At 45.6% G+C, this 24,900-nt stretch overlaps 2 protein-coding genes across 4 annotated transcripts in view; both read right to left on the bottom strand.

Annotated features, from left to right (window-relative positions):
- PWP1 (PWP1 homolog, endonuclein) overlaps window positions 1–24,900 on the bottom strand; it is a 753,749-nt gene that overhangs the window by 40,018 nt on the left and 688,831 nt on the right. The gene's annotated exons all lie outside the window — the stretch shown is intronic.
- ABTB3 (ankyrin repeat and BTB domain containing 3) overlaps window positions 17,538–24,900 on the bottom strand; it is a 338,029-nt gene continuing 330,666 nt past the window's right edge. For 2 of the 3 annotated variants that reach the window (XM_050749650.1, XM_050749651.1), the window contains 2 exons: window positions 24,139–24,252; window positions 18,566–18,775 (listed from right to left, as the gene is read on the bottom strand). In XM_050749650.1, the coding sequence (XP_050605607.1) occupies window positions 18,566–18,775; window positions 24,139–24,252 (324 nt within the window). Of the gene's footprint in view, window positions 18,776–24,138; window positions 24,253–24,900 lie in introns of all 3 variants that reach the window. The other variant, XM_050749652.1, reaches the window with a different exon arrangement.

Here is a 24,900-nt window from a genome sequence, read left to right as displayed (position 1 = left end):
TTATAAACCAATAACAGACAAACAGAGAGCCAAATCATGAGTGAACTCCCATTCACAATTGCTTCAAAGAGAATAAAGTACCTAGGAATCCAGCTTACAAGGGATGTAAAGGACCTCTTCAAGGAGAACTACAAATCACTGCTCAATGAAATAAAAGAGGACACAAACACATGGAAGAACATTCCATGCTCATGGATAGGAAGAATCAATATTGTGAAAATGGCCACGCTGCCCAAGGTAATTTATAGATTCAATACCATCCCCATCAAGCTACCAATGACTTTCTTCACAGAATTGGAAAAAACTACTTTAAAGTTCATATGGAACCAAAAAAGAGCCCGCATTGCCAAGACAATCCTAAGCCAAAAGAACAAAGCTGGAGGCATCATGCTACCTGACTTCAAACTATACTACAAGGTTACAGTAATCAAAACAGCATGGTACTGGTACCAAAACAGAGATATAGACCAATGGAACAGAACAGAGCCCTCAGAAATGATACCACACATTTACAAACATCTGATCTTTGACAAACCTGACAAAAACAAGAAATGGGGAAAGGATTCCCTATTTAATAAATGGTGCTGGGAAAACTGGCTAGCCATACATAGAAAGCTGAAACTGGATCCCTTCCTTACACCTTATACAAAAATTAACTCAATATGGATTAAAGACTTAAATGTTAGACCTAAAACCACAAAATCCCTAGAAGAAAACCTAGGCAATACCATTCAGGACATAGGCATAGGCAAGGACTTCATGTCTAAAACACCAAAAGCAATGGCAACAAAAGCCAAAATTGAGAAATGGGATCTAATTAAATTAAAGAGCTTCTGCACAGCAAAAGAAACTACCATCACAGTGAACAAGCAACCTACAGAATGGGAGAAAATTTTTGCAATCTACTCATCTGACAAAGGGCTAATATTCAGAATCTACAAAGAATTCAAACAAATTTATGAGAAAAAAAAACAACCCCATCAAAAAGTGGGTGAAGGATATGAACAGGCACTTCTCAAAAGAAGACATTTATGCAGCCAACAGACACATGAAAAAAGTGTTCATCATCACTGGCCATCAGAGAAATGCAAATCGAAACCACAATGAGATACCATCTCACACCAGTTAGAATGGCAATCATTAAAAAGTCAGGAAACAACAGATGCTGGAGAGGATGTGGAGAAATAGGAACACTTTTACACTGTTGGTGGGACTGGAAACTAGTTTGACCATTTGGAAGACAGTGTGGCAATTCCTCAAGGATCTAGAATTGGAAATACCATTTGACCCAGCCATCCCATTACTGGGTATATACTCAAAGGATTATAAATCATGCTGCTATAAAAACACATGCACACATATGTTTATTGTGGTACTATTCACAATAGCAAAGACTTGGAACCAACCCAATGTCCATCAGTGATAGACTGGATTAAGAAAATGTGGCACATATACACCATGGAATACTATGCAGCCGTATAAAAGGATGAGTTCATGTCCTTTGTAGGGACATGGATGAAGCTAGAAACCATCATTCTCAGCAAACTATCTCAAGGACAAAAAACCAAACACCGCATGTTCTCACTCACAGATGGGAATTGAACAATGAGAACACTTGGACACAGGGTGGGGAACATCACACACCAGGGCCTGTCATGGGGTAGGGGGAGGGGGGAGGGATAACATTAGGAGATATACCTAATGTAAATGACGAGTTAATGGGTGCAGCACACCAACGTGGCACATGTATACATATGTAACAAACTTGCATATTGTGCACATATACCCTAGAACTTAAAGTATATAAAAAAAATAGACTGGATGAAGAAAATGTGGTGCATATACACCATGGAATACTATACAGTCATAACAAACAATGAGATCATGTCTTTTTCGGGAACATGGATGGAGTTGGAGGCCATTATCCTTCTCAAGATAATGCAGGAACAGAAAAACAAATATCGCTTATTCTCACTTATAAGTAGGAGCTAAGTGATGAGAATACATGGACATATAGAGGAGAGCAACACACACTGAGGCCTATGGGAGGGTGGAAGGTAGGAGGAGGGAGAGGATCAGAAAAAATGGCTAATAGGTACTAGGCTGAATACCTGGGTGACGAAATAATCTGTACAACAAATATTCATGACCACAAGTTTATGTAACCAACCCGCACTTGTAGCCCTGAACTTAAAAGTTTTTTAAAAGGCTGCAAAAAAAAAAAAAAAAAAAAAAAAAAGGAAAAGACACTTGTACTGTATTTCCACCATATGGAGGACACAATGAGAAGGGGCTGTCTACAAGCCAGGAAGAGAACCCTCACCAGCAACCAAACCAACCATGCTGGCACTCTGCTCTCAGACTTCCAGCCTGCCTCCAGAACTGAGAGAAAATAAATTTCTGTTGTTTAAGCAATAATAATAATAATAATAATAATAATAGGAGCCTCCAAAATGTATGTGACCTGGGTTTCTCTTGACCTCCCAGAAGCCGTAATCTAGGTCGAAGGACCAGGATTAGAAGAAGCTAAAAACCCTAGAAATCCCTCTGAAGGGCCGAAGTGTCAATACCTGAGCTCTGATGTCATAAAGCGCCCTGGGGTGACACAACCGAATGGGACTGGACTTGGCTCTGGAATGCAGCACAATCTAGCTCATCCCAGAGGCTGTTGATGTTGCTTTTCCTGTGGTTGGAGAAACCATGGAGGAAGTGCTGGCCCCTATTCCTTCAATATTACTGTGAATATTCCTGTGCTTTGCAGTGAATGGAGGCTCAACCCCATCTCCCAGAACAGAGCTTCTTAACCTCAGCACTACTGACATTGGGACTGGAGAATTCTGGGTTGTAGGGGACTGTCCTGCACCATGTAGGATGTTCAGCAGCATCCCTGGCCTCTGCCCACTAGTAGCACCCCATTGCCAGCTGTGACAACCGAACACATCTCTAGAAATTGCCAAATCTTCCCCAGTACAGAGCCACTGCCCCAGAAGAAATAGAAAGACTCACGAGGCAGGTGGTTTGCTAAACTTTTTCCAAGTAATGTGACTAGTCTCCCCTGGTCTGATACTTTAGCGAAAGCCGTGATGATGTTGTATATAGTGGTAGTGGTGTCGGGGGCGGGGGAGAGGTTGGCCTTTTATTATCTGGATAATTGATCAGTCCTTCTTCATGCCATGTTGTAGACAGGACCATGGTCTCCTTTGGATGAAAAGAAACACTTTTTTTGTACTACAGAAAAAGTCATGTTTCATTAATAGGATGACAGGGACATAACCTAAAGGCTGAAATCTTAGGAGTTTGGGGCATTCTGTAAAAATCCATTTCTTATTATTACTTTTACATTCTCAGAGGACATTTCTAAGGAAGACATTTCAAATTGTGACTTTTGCCCCGTAGATATACCATTCAGAAGTCCCCCTTTAAGCTGTCTTCATCCATCTGGGCTGCTCTCACAAAAATGCCATAGACTGAGTGGCTTAAACAACAATTTATTTGTCACGGTTCTGGAGCTGGGAAGTCCAACATCAAGGCACCAGCAGATGAAGTATCTGGGGAGAGCCTGCTTCCTGGTTCATAGACTGCTGTCTTCTCACTGTGTCCTTCCATGGCAGAAGGGGCGAGGGAGCTCTCTGGGGCCTCTTTTATAGGGGCACTAATCTCATTCATGTGGACTCCACTCTCATGACCTAAGCATCTCCCAAACACCCCATCTCCTAATACCATCACATTGATGATTATGAATTTTGGGGGGACACAGACAGTCTATAGCATAAGCCATACAAAAACTTCCTTCTCTTTAATCCCTTTCTCTGCTCTTTCCCCTTCATGGCCCATCTGTCCTACTTTGGGCACAAGCTGGTTTTGGCAAACCTCACACATGTGTATGTGCTTTTAGAAAAAGCCCTTAACCTTCTGTGTCATCATTCTCCAGAATGGAATGGTTTTTGTCTAATGATTGGTAAAGAAGCTATTCATAAAGTTGTCAGCAGAAGCAGGTGGCTGGAAAGGGTGATTGCTTGCACAGTGCTCTAAAGCTTTTTCACAGCGTTCCCCTGGTGAGAGACAGCAGGGGAAAAAAACATCTAATGGGTAAGGTAATTTAACAGACATTCATAGTGGGCTTGAAAAACATCTCACACCTCTAGTCAGAGGGGAAATCATTGGCAATAGATGGGTGCACAAATGACTTTCAGAAAATGCCTCAGAGAACATGGAGTTCTTAAAATGACTTATTACAGATAAATACAAAAACATCTTAAGGATCTTACCTGAGTCCTGACCATATATATAGATGATCTCTTTTTTTTTTTTTTTTTTGAGAGTCTCGCTGTGTCATCCAGGCTGGAGTGCAGTGGTACGATCACGGCTCACTGCAGCCTCAACCTCCCAGGCCTAAGCAATCCCCCCACTTCTCCCACTTCAGCTTCCCAAGTAGCTGGGACTACAGGTGTGCACCACCACACCCAGCTAATTTTTTATTCTTTTGTAGAGATGGGGTCTTACTATGTTATCCAGGCTTGTCCCAAACTCCTGGGTTCAAGCAATCTGCCTGCCTTGGTCTCTCAAAGTGCTAGGATTACAAGCATGAGGCACCACGCCTGTCCTAGATGTTCTTTTTTTTTTTTTTTTTTTTTTAGGTATTCTTTCAAGTATCCTCTGAGAGAGAAGAGCAGAAGAACCCGATACCGTCGCAGTGACCTGGGAGAACAGAGCAGTCCTCCTCAGACCTCAGTGTGCTCAGCACTGGGCCTCTAGTTAAAATGCAGATTCCGTGGTAGTAGGTCTGGAATCGAGGCTGAGATTCTGCATTCCCAACAAACTCGCAGTGATGCGGAAGCGACTGTCCGGCTCCACTTTGGAAAGCGAGGAAGTCGAGTACTTATTTGGGGAAAAGCCACAAATGCTCACAGGGTTGGAGAAGCAGTGACCCAGCAGAGAAGTTACTTACCTTGCCCAAAGTTGCAAACAACAGTGAGAGTGAGCGAGATCTGCGGCTGGCGCTCCTGGTTCCTGAGCCCGTGTTCAAGTCTAGTTGATGCTGTTTCCCTCATTCCAAGTACAAGGAGTAGCTGCTGCAAGGTAACCTCCCCATCGGACAATGAAAGGATTTTACACCCCACTTGAAGCTGCATCCTACCCAAAACTACCTAAGGAGCCATTACCCTTCTTTAAAGGCAATTGCGTGACCACTTAGGAGTGAAATAACTCCACACAATGAGCCAGAACCATCCAACTCAAGGCTGGCATTCCTGAAGGCTTGCACTGGGAGGAGCCCACCCTGCCGCTCAGCCCTGAGTCCACAACCCCAGCTGCAAGTTGCTCAATGTCCTGACCTCCTGCTGCCTCGACATCAGAGCTATTTACCGATTTCCTCTCTTTACTGAAACAACCACCACCACAACAACAAACTTCTGATGAACTGGGGTTTCCCAATCTGCCCTCGCACTTTTGCTCCCCAAGAATCCAGTGCTGTATGAACAGTGGGAAATGGAAACAATGGAAGCATGTTTCAGCTGAAACTGGCACAATTAGAAAAAATCCACCAACCACAAAAAAAACTAGAATGCCTACATTAGCTTGGGGATTTTTTGGTGCTTTATTCTTAAGACGCTTTTGAAAGGTTGCAGCTAAAAGTAAAATTTGTTTTGGTGGCATTCTCAGCAATAGAAAGCAAAGGAATGTCTTGTCCTCCCCACGGAAGTAAAAAGAAGGAGCCCAGTTGCTGCCCTGCAGAAAGTGGCCAGAGAATTTGCCTTCTCTGTCCTTAGAATGAAGAGCGTCAAGGCAGCCTTCATTTGCAGGCTTTGCAGGACTTTGCTGATATAAAAAGCCTTAGAAGCCGTTGAGTCTTTGAAGTCTTTCTTGACTCTAACAGGAGGCTAAAAGCCAAGTCTCTCGAATTCAGATTGTTCCCCGGGCCTGGAAAGAGACTGAAATCCAGCTTGGTGGTCACCCAACCACACCTGCTCCACCACACCCTGCGGGAACAGAGTGAGACCCGGAGGCCAGCAGACGGCCTTTTGGGGGTGTGTCCCTGGCAAGTGAGGTACCTCACTGAGTGACTGTTTGGGGTGAAATCAGCCTTTAGGGAACATTTCTCAGATACTTTTCTTGCTTTACTAAATGAGGCTGAGCACCCAGATTGGTGGGACCTTGGCCCAATGAAAGCCAAAAGTCCGAGTTAGTGTATTAGTACAGAGAGAAACAAAGTAAGTATGAAGAAAAAAGTATTTTAAGAATCTGAGTTAGGAAAGGTGCAGACTCAGATAAAAGAAGCAAAATGGGTCAGTCACATCTCCTGTTGAACCCAGTGCCCAGCTGAGCTTGACCATGACAATCAGTAACCGTGGACCCACCTGCCAGAGGTGCCTGGCCATCCTGGGGTGGTGGGTCCTCAGTGGCCGTCTGTCCCCACTCCTGCCCCCTCACTTCACATCAAAAGAGTTGGCTTGGCAGCAACTAAGCCCCCTAGGCTGTGTCTGTGTGTCAAGGAGCAGCTCGAGGGACCCCGTCTTCCACACCTCTGTGTCCCCTCTGTGTCCTCAGTCCCATTAAACATTGATGTATCTACATTGAATCCTCATGCCACCTACTATCTCTTTCTCCCCCAAACAATAATCACCAAAAAAATGACATCCAGAACAAGTAGACCAGTCATTACAGTTCATCACAGATACACATGACTAACATTTGTCTTAGCCCAGAAAGCTCTTTCTTCCTCCTTCTCCTTTTTTCTTTTTTTTCTTAAAGACAGGGTCTCACTATGTTGCCCAGGCTGGCCTCGAACTCCTGGGCTGAAGTGAGTCTCTTACTTCAGCCTCCCAGTGTGTTGGACTACAGGCACATGCCCCCACACCCAGCTGATCATATTTTTTATTATTATTGTTTTTTGAGACAGGGTCTCATTCTGTCACTCACCCTGGAGTGATCTTGGCTCACTGCAACCTCTACCTCCTGGGCTCAAGCCTCCTGAGTAGCTGGGCCTATAGGTACCTGCCACCATGCCCGGCCAATTTTTTTTTTTTATTTTTTGGTAGAGACGGGGTGTCACTTTATTGCCTAGGTTGGTCTCAAGCTCTGGGCTCGAGCAATCTGCCTGCCTTGGCTTCCCAAAGTGCTGGGATTACAGATGTGAGTACTGTGCCCGCCTTGATCATATTTTTCAAAGCAGTGGAGAGGGGAGGCGCATCTTATTCACTCCCCTCTCTCTTTAGAGCAGGCATTGTAACTGAAGAGGCACCGCAAAGAGTTGGGCTTAGAGGTCAGGTCAGCCTAGGTCCACATTCCCTCTCGGCCACTTTTTAGCCTTGTTGCCTGCACCTCAGTTTCCCTATCTGTAAAAATGGGAATCAAAATTCTTACCATATAGGATTTATTATGAGAAGTAAGATAAAGGCATAAAGAGGAGCACAAAATATAAAGGAATGGAAAAGAGCAGCCCCCCATGTACTGAAAATCGCCCATGATGTTTCAGCCACGTAGAGGCGTTTCCGACGCAGCACACTCAGAGGCACGGTGTTCAGGCATCGTTTCCATTGCCTCTGGGATGAAATGTGACAACTGGCTGACAGTCACATAGTCACATTCCCTCCCGAAGAGCTCAGAGCAGGAGATGAACAAAATGCTGGGGTCCTAGGGGACTCTGGGGAATGAGGCTGTCAAGAGGGTGCTGCGAATCAAACTGGAGCCTGGTGGATGAATCCTCATACTCCACAGTGGAGTAAGAGTGCAGCCAGTAGGCTGCCTCAGGCTGATGGCTTACAGAACCACTGCTGGCCTTTGGGGACCTGAGGCTGCTGGGGAGGTGGAATTAACCAATCCATGATAAAATTGGAGGCGGCCATGTCCAGGGCACAGAAAATCCCTCTCTTGCCTCTTGCTTCTCCCTTCATTTTGACAGAGTTCTCCCTTCCACCATTGCTGCACAAGTGTCTCTCTGTCACCTGTCGTGTTAATGCAATGACATTCCCATTCTGCAGGAGGGGAGACTGAGGCTGACAGGAGACCTCACTCACCAGCCACTTGTGCCAAACTGATGCATGACTCATGGGTTTTCTTTGTTGAGTGTGGTTTAAAAAAATGCATATCAGACATGGTGGACGTGTGCAAATTCACATACCTGGATTTCATCCTACTCTCAAAAATGGCCTTTCCCCAGCTTGACCATTTTACTGAAATGCATTTTTTTCTTTATAAAAAGAAGTCCTACTTTTCAGTGACCAAATTGCTTCTAGCTACTTTTTCTCTTCCCAGCTGGTAAGGTTTTGTGGACAATTTTTCTTGCTTCTGTATTAGATAAGTAAGAATAATGAATTGATCTGTTGCCTCACAACCCGATGAAGATAAATAGGGTAGCGTGCTGTAATAAAATGCAGCAGTGGCCAACAAATGAAGACTGGGAGGTCATTACAAATTCTACGTAAGCTATATCAAGATTGATATCCATTTTCTGAGGCCAAATAGATGATGTGTATCAGAAGGAGGGAACTAATAATGACAACGCCCCTGAGTTGTAAGGAACCTGTAAATTCTACCCTCCCTTTATTGCTTGAATCTCTCTCGAGGGGTTGGCTAGCATTTTCTGGAATGGCTCCTGTCATGGAGAACTCACTACTACCTCTTCATTCCATCTTTGGAAGGCATTGCTCTGACTGTTAAAAGTTCTTATTTATACTTAGGTGAAATCTAAATCCTTCAAGGGTCTATCACTGGGACAGCTCTTATCTTTGTTATCATACTCAACAAGGTAGTTCCTTTTTCTTTTCTTTTCTTTTCGATGGGGATCTCGCTCTATTGCCCAGGCTGGGGTGCAGTGGCATGACTACTGCTGACTGCAGCCTCTACCTCCCAGGCTCAAGTGATCCTCCCACCTCAGCCTCCAGAGTAGCTGGGACTACAGGATGAACCGCTGCACCTGGCTAATGTTTTTAAAATTTTTTGTAGAGATGGGGTCATACTATGTTGTCCAGGCCAGTCTTGAACTCCTAGAAACAAGCAAACTTCCTGCCTCAGCCTCCCAAAGTGTTGGTATTATGGGCAGGAGCCACCACACTCAGCCTGATTCCTCTTATCTGTGAGGCCTCTTCTGCCGTTTGAAGACAACTAAAATTAAGATGGTCACCCAAGTCTTTTCTTCTACAGGCCAAATATCCCAGTTCCTTTGGCTGTTCTTTTTTTTTTTTTTTTCTTTTTGAGTCTTGCTCTGTTACTCAGGCTGGAGTGCAGCAGCATGATCTTGGCTCACTGCGACCTCTGCCTCCTGGGTTCAAACGATTCTCATGCCTCAGCCTCCAAGTAGCTGGGATTCTAGGTGCCTGCCACCACACCTGGCTAATTTTTGTATTAGTATTTTGTATTTTTGTATTAGTAGAGATGGGGTTTCATCATGTTGGCCAGGCTGGTCTCGAACTCCTGGCCTCAAGTGATCCACCCACCCCGGCCTCCCAAAGTGCTGGGATTACAGGCATGAGCCACCACGTTCGGCCTCTTTGGCTGTTCTTTCACCTTTGGTTACTTCCTTCTGATGAGGCTGCAATTTCTCTGTGACTTTCATCAAGCACAGGGGACATTTGTCATGTTCATGGCTACCCATCATCTTTCTATATTTGTAGAAATCACACAGTACATTTCCTGTCTCCCTAACGTAGCGGCGAGAACTGAAACTGCCAGCCTCCCCGGCAACTAAGGTGCAGGCATGTGACCTAGGTTCTGCCTGTCAGATGTGGATGTACCCAGTGAAATTTTGATACTAAAGGGCCAACACGAGGAGATGGGAGCTTCCATTATGTAGTGCAAGTGGAGGCAGAAGCACTGAGCTTTTTGGGGTAGGACGAGTTCCTGATGTAGGAACGACATTGGTGCTTGTGGAAAGAGCAGTGACTGAAGCCAGGTTTCTGGGAACTACAGAAATACCGTTAGTGATTTCTGCTTCCATATCATTTGGTGGAAGCAGTGGCAGCAATGAGCTCATCAGGCCAGTTCAGTGTCATGGTTTATAAGTTATTATAAAAGGTTCTGCCTTTAATGGTTTCTCCAGCCTTCCCGACAACTGTGTACATCTTCTAATAGTTTTGAATAAACCCTCTTTCTTGTTAAATGAACCAGAGTTGCTTGCTGCTAGAAACCTTGACTCATGCAGGATATGATCTGAGTGCATAATTCCAGCAGAAAGCCCTCCAGTGCACAGTGGAGCACCATCACCTCCATCATTCTAGCAATCTTGCTTCTATTAATGTAGCCCATAGCTAAATGAACTCTTCTAAGCAGCCACATTACACAGCTGACTTACATTAAACTCACTGGTCCACTGAAACCCTCACATTTTAGGGGCAAGGAATCATTCCTTGGCTCAAGGAATTTCTAGAAGAAACAGACTTCATTTACTTTCTCATTACTTATTCAACAGAAAACACTATCTGAGTTTTTTCCTTCCCCAAACAAAATATTTAATGCATGACAGCGAGTCCCTTGAAGTGCCGAAAATGCAGTCGTTCCTTTCACAAGTAAAGAAAATAATGAGTAATTATGGATAAGATTCTACCAGTTTTTCTTCTTCCCCACCCACTCATTCCCTATAGCATACAACTGAGAAATAGCAGGGTCACCCAGCAGCCATTTTGAACCAGATACTCCAGCGTCCCTCTCCACTATCAAAGTGTTGTGAAGTGGACAGGGAGGGGCAGCATCTTTGATTCTTCCCTTGTTGATTCTCCTGGGTGTCCCTGCCACCCCAGGGGGGCTCTGTGAGTGCAGAGAGAAGCCTCAAAACATAGTCTGAAAATAAACAAGAATCTTTTCTTTTCCTTCTGCCGCCAACCCTGAAGGAAACAGGACAAAGAAAAGGGGTGAGGTCACCTTTGGTTACCTTTGCTTAATGCCATTGCACAGAGGTGGGTCTCTTATATTAGGGCATCAGTAAATACCCGTGAAATAAATAAACTTGATTTAGATCAACAACAGACCAGGGAAAAGTAAGGCAGAGTGAGGTTATGAGTAATTCCTTCGCTTAATTCAGAATGTTAGAGCCCTCCACCTAGGAAGACAGAATTACATTTATTTATCTTTATAATTATACTTTAAGTTCTAGGGTATATGTGCAGAATGTGCAGGTTTGTTACATAGGTATACATGTGCCATGGTGGTTTGCTGCACCCATCAACCTGTCATCTAGGTTTTAAGCCCCGAACGCATTAGATATTTATCCTAATGCTTTCCGTCCCCTTGCCCCCACCCCCTGACAGGCCCTGATGTGTGATGTTCCCTTCGCTGTGTCCATGTATTCTCATTGTTCAGCTCTCACTTATGAGTGAGAACATGTGGTGGTTGGTTTTGGAAGACAGAATTTCAATGATTTTTTTCGGATGTATTGTGAAAATATCTCCCCTGGGTCAGAAAGAAAGGCTCGTAATAACTCTCAAGGTTGAGACTCCAGAAAGGCCAGGTGACAGAACAGGTGTCACAGGTTGGTCTGGCAGCAGAAAGGGCTTGAGATGAATCTCTGACTTCCAGACTCCACACCTTTGCTACTCAAAGTGAGGCTCCTGGACCACCAGCAGCAGCAGCAGCAGCAGTGCTGGGATGCTTGTTAGAAACAATGAATTTCAAGCCCCACTCCAACCCCATAGAGTCACTTTAACAAATTTGGGAAGCACTGCCCTACACCATTAGTGAGATGTCTAGAAGTCGTCAATTACAGAAAGACCTAGTTTGGGAGCAGCCTGGACAACATAGTATAACCTCATCTCTACAAAAAAATGAAAAAATTAGCCAGGCGTGGAGACTCCCACCCGTGGCTACTCTGGAGGCTGAGGTTGGAGGATTGCTTGAGCCTCGGGAGGCTGAGGCTGCAGTGAGCCGTGACCAAGCCACTGTACTCCAGCCTGGGTGACAGAGAAAGCCCCTGTCTCTTTCTCTGGTTAAAAGGTGATGGGATGCTGGGGAATGCTACTCAGCAATGAAAAGGAACAAACATTCCGTATGTGCAGCCTCCTTGGATGGGTCTCTGAGGCATTCTGCTGAGTGCAAAAAGCCAGCCTCGCCGTTTGAGGTGCTAACACCTGTAATCCCAGAACTTTAGGAGGCTGAGGCAGACAGATTGCTTGAGCTCAGGAGTTTGAGAGCAGTCCTGGCAACGTGGCGAGACCCTGTCTCTACTAGAAAATTTTTGAAAAACTGATCTGGTAGTGGTGTGCATGCCTGTGGTCCTGCTACTCAGGATACTGAGGTGGGAGGATTGCTTGAGCCCAGAAATTCGACACCAGCCTGGGCAACATGGTAAAATCCCCATCTCTACCTAAATAAGTAAATAAATAAAAATTGGCTGGGCATGGTGGCTCATGTCTGTGGTTCCAGTTACTTGGGAGACTGAGTCAGGAGGATTCTTGAGCCTGGGAGGCAGAGGTTGCAGTGAGCTGAAATCGCACCACTGCACTCCAGCCTGCGTGACAGAACGAGACCCTGTGTCAATAATAATAATAATAAAAACACCAATCTCCAAAGGCCACTTACTATATGGTCTCATTGACATAACATTCTTGAAATAACAAAACTATAGAGATGGAAAACAGATTAGTGGTTGTCAGGGGTTTGGGATGAAGTTGGTGGAGGAAGGGCCAGAGTGATTCCAAAGGGGTAGCATGAGGGAGATCTTTGTAGTGAGGGAAGAGTGATCTTGGTGGTGGTTACATGAATCCACACGTGACAAGATGTCACAGAATGATACACACACATTGTAGCGATGTCAACTTCCTGGTTTGGATATTGTACAAGATTTATCTAAGATGTCACCATTTGGTTACTCTATATTATCTTTGCAACTTCCTGTGAATCTGTAATTGTTTCAAAATAAAAAGTGAAAAAAAAAAAAAACCCAAAACCAAAAAGGAGATGGTGGTCATGTAGCAATGATCCAGAGAGATGCCATCTTCATGATAAGATAGCTGAAGCCTCATTCTAACGCTTTATCTGGTTTCCTGCTGGGAGCCTGTTTTGCTGAAGGCATCATTGTGAAATGATGAAAAAGGTCCCTTTTGCTAAATCCTCCTGGTTGCAATCTAGAATGTTCTATTACACAAAATGATGTTCTCACAAGGCTCTAATATAGGAGCGTGGTAAGGAGAGTGTGACAGGTTCCGGTCTAGGCTCACAGGACATCAAGTTAGAAGGAGTTGAGGAAACAGGTCCAGATGGAGAAGAGGCCTGAACCAGGTCACCCACGTAGCAGATGACAGATTCAGGGTCAGGGGTGAGATGTGGTGCCCAGCACAGAGCCCCTCCATTGTACCAATCAGCCTCTTCCCTTTGTAGCTCTTCATCCCAGAGGTTTTCCACAGCATTAAAATTCAGAACTCATCTGAAGGTTAACTCTGAAAAGCAACATCCAGAGAACGCATCAGTGACATCAGGGCATCTCTTCTAATTGCCTATTCACACAGACAGATTGTCTTTTCAGATTCAGGGCTAAACTTGGAGATGTGTCCTTTCACAGGGCACTCGTTATCTGCCTGCCTCATCAGTGATGGGAACTAAAGCACGATGTGATTGCTGAGTATGAGTTCTATTTTTTTTCTGCCAAGCAGGAAGTTCAAAATCTGTTGAGTTATTTTTAAAGAGGGTGGAAAAAATAGGCATCATAGCAGCTTCTGCAGTGGCCCCAGCCAAAGGCACGTGCTGCTTTATTCAAGGCATTGGCCAGGCTGGAAGGAACGGAGGTGACGTGAAGTTCCACCAGGGAGGTTTCTTGGTGGAGTGGGGGCGGGGATGAGTGTCCACTCAAGCGGCAGCACAGGGCATATGGGCTTGCCTGCTAACTTGATGAGGACAGCAGTCCCAGATTTTTCTGGAGGGATATTTAGCAGTTTGTTTCATTTGGGGGTTTGTGGCTACCCTCTCCCTCTCGACAGAGTCGTGGTCCTCAAACCCTGGACTGAGAGTTGGCTCTGGTGGGCCTGGGCCCTGCTCAGCCATTTGTGGGGTCTTTGACCTTAGTCACACACCATGGGAGTCTTGTGTCATCCAAGTCACACATGTGAATCTCACATTCCTGTGTATTCTCTTCCAAGGAATTTGGAAGAGTGAATCCCTGCAACTCGAATCTTTTGAAAATACCATGTTTATATGAAAGGAAATCCAGGTGTACTTGGCTTCTATTTGCAAACATTTCTTGATTACTTTGTGTGAAGCACTGTGCTAGGAACTAGAATCACAAAAGAGCTCAGTTGTGGGGGAATTCTCCTATACTCCTCAGAATAAGTAGCAAAACCCTAGAGAATCACAAATCACCATGGGAACCGCTGCTGTAGAAAGTTCTAGAAATGAAGGCAAAGTCATTAGCCTTTCTTTCCTTGTATGAATCATCAATTTCCCCTTCCTTCTGCTCAGTCTTAGAAGTTTAGAAAAGCCTTTTGCCTGCTACTAACAGTGTGAGACTCATACAAACTATCTCCTTTAATCCTCCCAACAACACTATTCACTAGTTATAGTGGTTTTATTTTTTTCTTTTTGAGACGGAGTCTCGCTCTGTTGCCCAGGCTGGAGTGCAGTGGCACAATCTTGGTTCACTGCAACCTCTGCCTCCCAGGTTCAAGCGATTCTCCTGCCTCAGCCTCCCCGAGTAGCTGGGATTGCAGGGGCCTGCCACCACGCCCCATTAATTTTTGTATTTTTAGTAGAGATGGGGTTGTGCCATGTTGGCCAGGCTGGTCTTGAACTCCTGATCTCAAGTGATCTGCCCACCTTGGCCTCCCAAAGTGTTGAGATTACGGGCGTGAGCCACAGCGGCCGGCCACTAGTTATAGTTAAACCCTTTTTTTTTTTTCGAAAGAGGAAGGTGAATACTAGATAGAGTAAGTAACTTGTCCAAAGTCTCAAAGCTAGTCAGGGGTTGAATCCAGTCGGAACAGGGTTTTCAGGTCTGTGCTGGAGTCCAGGGCTCAGCAATCAGTGCTGCCAACAGAAGGTGCTCAATAGATGTCTCCCTGAGTGGAGAAACCCAGGAAACTGCTGGCCATGGAGGCTGTGTAGGGGCCAGGCAGAAAGAACTATAAGTGGGAGAATGCGAGCCCCTCTGCGACTATTCATTCATCTCTGACGCAAGGTGGGGGTGGAGGGAGGTGGACGCTGAATTCCGAAGCCAGAGGACTCAAGACTGGTGAAATAGATTTTCTCAAAGAACCCTTTATCCACACAGCCCGATGCTAGCAAAACACTGTGTAATAAAAGTCTTGGTATGACAACATGCAGTCGAATAGCACTTTTTGCCTGGGGCTTTACAGGAAGAAACAATGTGAGATCCAAAAGCAGAATCGCAGAACGGGGAACACAGAACAAAAGCAGAATCACAGAATCTCAGGGTGGGGGAGGTCCTAGAGCTCCTCCTCCAACCCCGCCCCCATGCCTGACTGCATCATCTTCCGGTTTCTGCCTGGGCATCTCCGTGATGGGAGCTCACATCCTGATCTTCATTTTCAGTGGATTCTCCTTCTTTTGAGGAGAATGAATGATATCCAGGTATGGTATATGTAAGACCAATGGCCATGGGGGTGGGCACAGAAACTAAGTCGGGTCCTTGTGTTTCTTGGGGGCGCCTGCACGTACACACTCCTTCCAGTGCCCCATTGCAAATGGAAGGGGCGGAGGGAACCTGTGGCAGGCAGCGCCCCCCCCCCAACCCCGCCCCGCCCCACGCTTTCTTCCACACCCTAAGATGCTAATGGGCCCCTGCATGGGCTTTGCTGAGGCCTGAATGTCAAAGCCACCTGTCAGACAAGTACAAGGCGAATGGGGTAGCATGCACTTTAGCATCCTAAAAGCAATAAGTCAAAAATGCCTACTCACCCTGAAGCCACACCGAGGGCGACACACAGTCAAAAATAAACCGACCTTCTGCTTTCCTGGCCTGACTCACAGTTCTGGCCCTGGCACTGGGTTGCTTCCTATAGAAGGAACAGACCTGGATTGCTAAGCGGGCTTGAGCAGTCATTTCCGGGAGGTGGGGCGATGTGAGCTCTCTACCCGGCCTCACTGGCCCAGGTCTCCCAGGGCTGGCTGGGCCTCTCCCCAGACCTGCTTGTAGGCTTTTGTGGATTGGCCAGGGCGATTCATCTGCCCACATGCCTGGGTTGGGCCCAGGCTGGGTCAGGAGCCACAGCAGAGCCCCTGGGGACTTGGTTTGACCTCAGCAATGATGACACCCAGGAAGAGAGCTGCCTGTCCCTCCGTGACCCCCACCCCCATCCCATAATGCTGCCACCATCCCCTAGCGTCAGCTCACGCTGGCCCTTGGTGGGGACCCACCATGTGGAGATAACTTGTCTTTCTCATCCCCCTAGCCTCAAAAAGTGTCATCCAGGCACACGAGTGACAGCCAGAACTCCACCCTCTGCAGGCGAGTTCTCTGCCTTAGGCAGTGCTATGGCGGTGGCCCAGGTGGTGGCACCTGTAGCTTCTCTGCCTGATGTGAAAAAGGTCACTAGGGCTTGGCTGCCACACCGCCAGCAACAGGAACATTTGTCTTTTATCTAGTGTCTTCATTTCCCTTGACTTTTTCTGCGGGACCACATTGTCCAATCTCTTCACCGAGTGACGTTCTGAGGCTTGAACTGTTGGGATAAAGAGCTCACTCAAACCACACACATGGTGCACGGCCTGGGAAAATCATTTCTTTTAATGACAGAGAAAGCACACAAACGATAACAGAAGCCCCATTGGGAGTTGCCACTGTACAAATCAATGCCCGGAGGCCCTGAACTAGCATTAAGACATTCACAGGGAAGTCAGCTGAGGTTAAGGAAACATCCACGCAGCATCTCTGAGGATACAGAAGAGGGAGGAGGAAGGTGACAGCCGCGATGCACACGCTGTGTATCTGTAGCTTGGACTCTTCTTCAGGCAGTTCTTGTTTTCCTTCCACATTGGATGGTAGGGGCTGGGGGAGGTTTGCAAATGACCATGTGGAAGAGAGGCCTTGTGTATTAGCCTCGCAGAAGAGCCAATACTGTAGACAGATGTCACCCAGATGCTCCATGGGCCATGCCCATGAAGCGATGTTACGTTGGTCCTCTGAACAATGGTTCAGGGAGCTCGTACAACAGAAGAACAGTGGCTCCTTCACAATCTAGGGTCTGGTGCAACTTCCTGAAGGCATGCTAGGAAATAGGTTTATCAACAAAACTTGGCCGTCCCCAAGGGTAAAAGTCATTCTCCTAGTTTTTACTGCATGTATCTAGGTTTCAAATTAAAGAACGAGAAGAAAGGCCGCAACTGAAAAGTTATCTGGAATACTGTGGCACTTTACCAATCTCTTTTGCTTATAATATATGGCAGAGCCAACGAAACCCTGTTGATATAAACTTTCATTATAATCTATACTGTACACTCTCAGAATACAGAAAGAATCCATCCTATCATACATGTTTCATCTTTAAAAATAATCTAACATAGTCATACTCTCTGGCTAGTAACAAACTATTAACATCTTCTGAGAATACAGAGAAAACTCTGGGATTAATAGTAAATTCTCTGACGTGCTGCCCCCCTCCCCCCCATTCAGCATCATCTATGAACACATTTCTGCAAAAGCATCCCCAAATCATCCATAACTAGGAAAAGAAATGGATATGTTAGTTTCACCAAATGGAGTTTTAGCTAGAAATGATGGAACATTTTTACGTTGGCAAAAATGAAGCACAAACGTAACATTTCACAGGTTCGGACCCATGCAAATGCATGTTATGTGGGGGTGTTTTATTCTCACCCCGAAACCACGATTAGCATGCAGGTTGTTTTCAACTATTGAATTAGAGATACTTATTGGCAGTGCACCTCTTTTGTGTAATCATGATCACTAAGGCAAGATTATTTCGACTTGTTTAGAATATCAGCAGTATCTTATCAGATGCATGTTTACACAGTGTGGACCTGTGACTTACTATTTAAAAAAAAAAGGAAAGAAAAATCTCAAAACACAGATCCCTAAACACAATTTAGTTGAAAACGAACTGTTAAGCTTTTAGAAATATATTTTAAACTACAAGACTGCCCTGTTTTTGTTTTTGTTTTTTTTAAATGAACATTTTAAAAAGTTCCCACCCCTAAAAATTTGCCAAATTATTTCCTCATTACGGGTCACAGCCTCATCAATTTGCTACCATGGTTGACGTTTGCTGAAGCACAGCTACCAAGGTCCTCAATGTGTAATACAATCTCTTCAGGATCGGTACGGTGAAGTCCACCAACTGTCAACCTGGAACCTGAGTGACCTTTGAAAGTCCTCAATCCATTCATTGGACAGTGGTCCCCGGCAGTGGGTGTTCAAAGGTCCTAGGGTTGCTTTTGGTTGGGGTTAACTTGGTTGTCCAGTTGCCCATTAAGCTCTGGACCCAGGTGATCTGATCTGCAGACCGGTGGAAAGTCCTTTGTTTTTCAACAGGAACACGTGGGAGCAGTAGAGGCAGCTCCTTGGCCCAGCCAAAAACAGGTGCCAGGTGGAATTTGTCTGTGTTTGTGTAAAGCCAATGCGGCAGGAGAACTGGAAGGTTCCCGGGAAGCATTCGCTGCACTGGGCATTTCAAACCACGGAACCTTTGGAAGATGACAAGTGAATGGACTGAATTCTGATGGCCAACGTCCTCTGTAAGTCCTGGAGCACATCCTGGCCGGTCCCTTCACCATTTTTGTCATACAGGAGCTGCTTGAATGCTTCGTTTTCAATGAGGACCATCATGTTTTTGAGAAAGTAGCCTTCACAATATGCTGAGAGCTCCGTGACACCAAGAAACTGTGGAGAATGGAGAGGAAATGGGAGATGGTTATGCTTCTGAAAAGCACCTTTCAGATTATGCCTTCAGAGCTAATAATGGCGCACACCTGCTAAGGAAGACTGGCTGCAGAATGTCTCTGATTCCCCAGCACACACCCATGGGGTGTGACTTTGCAGCTCATCCTGTCAAAGGGCTGGAGTCCATTCCTCCATTCCTTGGCCTCGTGCCAATCAAATCACTTCTCTGGGCCTCAGTTTTCCAAGTTACAAAAGCAAGGGGTGGACTACAGGGGTATTGTGCTCTGCTGTGCCATTTAGGACAGGGATGCATGTAGTAATTCTGTGGTCTCCAAGAGGCTTATAAAGCTTGATGAAGTTTATCAGTGAGTGGACTAGTTATCCCACAAATGTCCATATAGATGCACAAATCCTGGAACTCTGGAACTGAGAGAGATCTTAGCAATCCTTTCATTCTTATTTTTTTGAGACAGAGTTTTACTCTGTTGCCCAGGCTGGAGCACAGTGGCATGATCTTGGCTCACTGCAACCTCCACCTCCAGGGTTCAAGTGATTCTTCTGCCTCAGCCTCCAAGGCGGGCCTCCCAAAGTGTTGGGATTACAGGTGTGAGCCACTGCACCTGGCTTAGAAATCTTTTCATTCTTTCAACATGAATCCTGCTCTTAGAATCACAGAGTACAAGGCTTCCTGGTACAGGTGAGGGAACTGAGGCTCAGAGTTGCCAATCTGATTCTGAGGACACAGTGAGCACCCCCCACCAGCACACCTGGCACTTGCTTTGTAGATTAGTGTCATTCAGCACATGTTAGTGGAAAATAAAAGCATAATATATACCTATATTGATAATATTTGATAGTATTTATTGAATGGTGACTGTATATCAACCTCTGGCCTATCTCCACACAACTAATTACTAACAGAACTGGGATTGGAGCTCTCATTCCCAAGACCAGTGGTTGGCAAACTATAGGCCTGAAGGCCAAATATGGCCCACCACCTGTTTTTATAAATAAAGTTTTATTGGAACACAGCCATACCATACCATTCATTTACATATTCTTTGGTTGCTTTTTGCAAAACTGAGTAGGTACAAAGCCAACTGTGTGGTCTGGAAAGTTGAAAATATTATCTGGCCCTTGTCCTAGACTGTAATTTTTTCAAGGGCAGAGACCATGTCTAATTTTTTTTTTTTATTATTATTTTTCAGACAGAGCCTCACCCTGTGGCTCAGGCTGGAGTATGGTGGCGTGATCTCTGCTTACTGCAGCCTTGACCTCCAGGGCTCAGGTGATCCTCCTGCCTTCTGAGTAGCTGGGACTAGAGGTGTGCGCCAGCATGCCCAGCAATTTTTTTTTTTTGTATTTCTTTTTATAGAGATGGGGTTTCACTATGTTGCTCAGGCTGGTCTCAAACTCCTGGCCTTAAGTGATCCTCCCACCTCAGCCTTCCAAAGTGCTGGGATTACAGGTGTGAGCCACTGCGCCCGGCTCCTCTAATTTCATATTATATTCTGAATATTATATTATATTCAGAATATTGTATTATATTCTGATGAATACAGCTCCTAGGAAATACTGGCTACTCAATAAACACTAGCGAAAAAATCCTTTGGTTTCCAAACCTGTGTTCTTTCCATCATGATGCACTGTTGAGCTTAACCACAACAGCTGAAATTCAGTCTGATGAACCAGCTTGTTCTTCTTCTCAAGAGACACGCTGAAAGGGCCACAAGAAGCTCCAGGGCCTCTTTTCATAACTGAATAGTTTGGTACAGGTTTACTAGGAAAAAACAGATGGCTAAGCCATGCATTTGTGGAATGGGTTTCTCCTCTGTATAAAATTCTGCAGCTGTCTCAAGCGGTTAGATGTAATACAGAGGTAACGTTGTGGAGGTCGTGGTCGACATTTGGAACGTGGCTCTTAGCATCTAAACGCCTGTATTGCCTGGAGTTACAAATGCTAAGTGTTGGTTTCTCTCTTTACCACTCTTTTTCCTAAACTAGCCTCTATTTGCAGCACAATCTGCCAGTCATCGAATCCACATGGTGTGTGGCCGTTAGCAGACTGCAGCATCCACAGCACAGGGGAAGCAGTGCACAGAAAGGGCAGGGGGCGGCTGGCATTGCACTGCCCTCCAGGTGACTATCACGAAGGGCAGATATTTCTCTTGGAAACACTCCAGGTAGTGGCCTGGATGTCTGAGGCAGAGCTGGTGTCCGTAAAAGCCAAAGCCCTGTCTGCAAAGGGTGTCTGTAGGTATATATATATGTATATATGTATGTATGAAAGAAGCAGTTTCTCTGCCATAGGTGTTCTAAGCCTGTATTCCCAGCCGGGGCTCACATTGCATCAGGCGACATTATTAAATCACAAGATATGCTACAGAAGCTGCCTGCCAACAAACTTGAAAAGATTAAAATGGGATTGTGAAACAGGCCTCACTGCCAAGGTGGTAGGCCACAGAAAAGCCACCGTGGATGTCAAGTTCATGGGGCAATTTGAGTGACCATGGTCGAGGAGGAGGGCAGAGGAGCACAAGGCTAATCAGTCTCTCTGCCTTGGTGCAGAGAAAGAGACCCCCCTTCTGCAAAGTAATCAGTTTAAGATTGAAAAAAAAAAGCTTGTGTCCTGAGAAACCAGATTTTGGTATAATCCTCATTTAACTAGAACCCAAGTGTGTGTGTGTGTGTGTGTGTGTGTGTGTACAATGTAGACTGACTGTACTTTTTGATTTACTGATAGCCAATCAGAAAATCTTGAGTATCAAGGATTATTGAAAATATTTCCAACATTTATTAAGCCAGACAGTAAACACAGGGTTAAGAACCTATGCTTTGGAGTGAGACAAATCTGGGTTCAAAAGTCTCAGTACTACACTTCTGGGGATATACCCCAAATAACTGAAAGCACAAATTTGAGGCCAGGCGCGGTGGCTCACGTCTGTAATCCCAGCACTTTGGGAGGCTAAGGCTGGTGGATCACCTGAGGTCAGGAGTTCAAGACCAGCGTGGCTAACATGGCAAGCATCTGTCTCTAATAAAAATACAAAAATTAGCCAGGCATGGTGGCGCATGCTCGTGGTCCCAGCTACTCAGGAGGCTGAGGCAGGAGAATCGCTTGAACCTGGGAGGCAAAGGTTACAGTGAGCCGAGATCATGTCACTGTACTCCAGCCTGAGTGACAGAGCGAGACTCTGTGTCAAAAAAAAAAAAAAAAAAAAAAAAAAAAAAAAAAGGCAGGGATTTGAACAGATATTTGTACACCCATGTTCACAGCAACACAATATTGTTCACAATAACCAAAAAGTGGAAGCAACCACAGTGTCTATTGATAGATGAATAAACAAAATATGGCATGTACATACAGTGAAATATTATTCATCCTTAAAGAAGAAATTCTGACGCATGCTACAATATGGATGAACCTTGAGGACATTATGCTAAGTGAAATAAATCAGTCACAAAAAGACACATATTGTATGATTCCACTTATGTGACATCCCTTGAGTAGTCAAATTCATAGAGACAGGAAGTAGAATGGTGAATACCAGGGCCTGGGGGAGGGGAGGAATGAGGAATTGGTGTTGAAAGGGTATAGTATCAGTTTGGAAAGATGAAAAAATTCTATAGATGAATGGTAGTGATGGTTGCACAACAATCAAATGTACCTAATACCACTGAACTGTATACTTAAAAATGGTTAAAGTGGCAAATTCTATGTTATGTACATTTTACCATAATACAGAAATCTCATTACTAGCTGTGTGACCTTAAGCAAGCTACTTCACCTCTCTGTGCTTCAGTCTCCTTATGATGACATGGGACTAGTGTAGCATTTACCTAAAAGGGTTGTAGTGAAGATTAAAAAACAAGATGCAACAAGGCTCTTAGCACAGGTGCCTGCACATTAAAAGGGCTCACTGAATGCTGTCTTAAGCAAGCAGCATCTCACATGCAATCTGATTTTTCGCAACAAGCAATAGGAGCGTCATTCACGTGCACTGTTATTGTCCAGAGCTGTGTGTGATATGGGAGTCATGTGTACTGGGCTCCAGTTATATAAAACAGGAAAATTTTGTTGTAAACTCCTAAAATAACTCTTCATCTTGGCTGGGTGCGGTGGCTCATGCTTGTAATCCCAGCTACTTGGGAGGCTGAGGCAGGAGAATTGCTTGAACCCAGGAGGAGGTTGCAGTGAGCCTAGATTGCACCATTGCACTTCAGCCTGGGCAACAAGAGTGAAACTCCATCTCATCAATCAATCAATCAATCAACCTGACTCCTCATCTTAACGGGTTTTATTGTTTCTTGCTGGAACTGTTAATGCCCCCTGTGCTCAGCACGTGGAACAAAATGCAGTGGTACCTGGACAAAGTATTTTACTTCTCTTGGGCCCAGTCTCCCCACTGATGAAGTGAATTGGATGAAATCAGTGGTTCCTGAAAACTGGAGTGAAGACTGGTTTGAGGGCTGATGTTACTCTAGCAGCTTGTTAAAAATATAGATTTCTGGGCTCCCTGAGAGGATACTGCTGAGGTCGTCGGGGATGGGGGACTACACTGGCATTCCGAAAGCTCCCCCAGGTGATTCTAATTCGTAGCCAGGTGTTGGGTCCACCTGATTAAGCAGACGCCAAAGACTTCAGCAGTGCTTACAGCTTGTTCTCAATCTTGGCCACATCTGAGCATCACCTGGGAAGCTTTGAAAGCTGCCTTTCTCCAGGTTCCACTCCCAGAGGCTGACTGATTAGTCTGTGATGGGTCCCAGGCATAGGAAGTTTAAGTAGTCCCCAGGTGATTCTAACGTGCAGCTGGCATTGAGAACAATTCTGGAAGGGCGGTTCTCACCCCTGAGCATGCATTAGAATCAGCTGGAGGGCATGCAAAGCCACAGGTGGCTGGGTCCCCCTCAAGTTTCTGATTCAGTAGGTCTGGGGTACGGCCTGAAAGTGTACCTTTCCGACAAGTTCCCTGGTGCTGCTGGATTGGAGAACCTCTGTTCTGGAACCTTAGAAGGTGTCCCTTAGATCATCAGCAGAGACATCACCTGGGAGCTTGTCAGAAAAGCTGAACAGGCCCATCCCAGTCTATGGAACCGGAGTCTGTGACATGAGCCATATGCACGCGAGAGTTTGCGAAGCACTGTTTGAGAACTCTGCCTTTGAAACTTCTGGGCTCCTCCCTTCCTTGTTCTGGGTGGGGAGGTGGAAGGCATCTTTTCTAGAGCAGGAAGCAGATCTTGGCTTAGCCTTCAGAAAACTGGCCCAGCACCCGCTCTCTGCCCTGCCTCTGTGTTTGCCAAGGAAAAGCCTCCACGGCTTCAGCGCTCCTGTGTGCGCACTGCGCAATAATGAGATTGATTACCTTGGCATGGTTGTAAATATCCACACAGTTGTCGGTATTGATGCTTTTCGCACAGATGATCTCACAGTGTCGCTGCAAAGCCTCCAGCTGGAAAAACTTAGCAGCAGACAGAAGCTAAAAACAACAAAAAGAGTCTGTTAGAGGCTGGGAGGTGGATGGAAAGGAGGTAACAGTAAGGAACCACAGTGGTAAGACAGTCTTATCCTCATCTTCCACAGCAGCGTCAAGGGTGGGGGACAGAAAATGATGCACAAAGGTAACAGAGGAAGAGGACAAAGATAGGATTCCGTCGTGGGGGAAGATGGGGGAGGAGGGGAGGACTAAACAAACTCAATTCATACCCATCACAGCAGGAGGTCAACCCAAAATGCCCAAAATTGTTATGTCCAGAAACAAGGGTGAAAATCAGGGTATTATCAGCAAGCTGGATATCGAGGTGGCTCACTCCCTCTGTTGGCCGGGTCTCCACTCAGATGTCGCCTCCTCAGAGGAGCCTCCCTCTACCCCATCTATCCTCCTTTCCTCCTTGCCCTGTCTCACTCCTCACAGTCACAGCACACCAGGTGTGACGTCACGGCTGCCTCCCTCACTAGAGTCCAGGAGGGCAGGGATCCGTGTCAGTTTTCATCACTGCTGTAACCTGGCCCAGAGTACAGTGCCGGCCTGGGAGATGCTCAACAGATGTGTGTTGAGAGAACGACAGGCTTTGGGGAGGGGATGGAAGAGCTAAGAGCAAGAGTTCAAAGGACTGGTTTTGGGAAC

This window comes from Macaca thibetana, chromosome 11 (assembly GCF_024542745.1).
Source record: "Macaca thibetana thibetana isolate TM-01 chromosome 11, ASM2454274v1, whole genome shotgun sequence".
Lineage (NCBI taxonomy): Eukaryota > Metazoa > Chordata > Mammalia > Primates > Cercopithecidae > Macaca > Macaca thibetana.
This window is presented reverse-complemented; position numbering and strand designations above follow the sequence as displayed.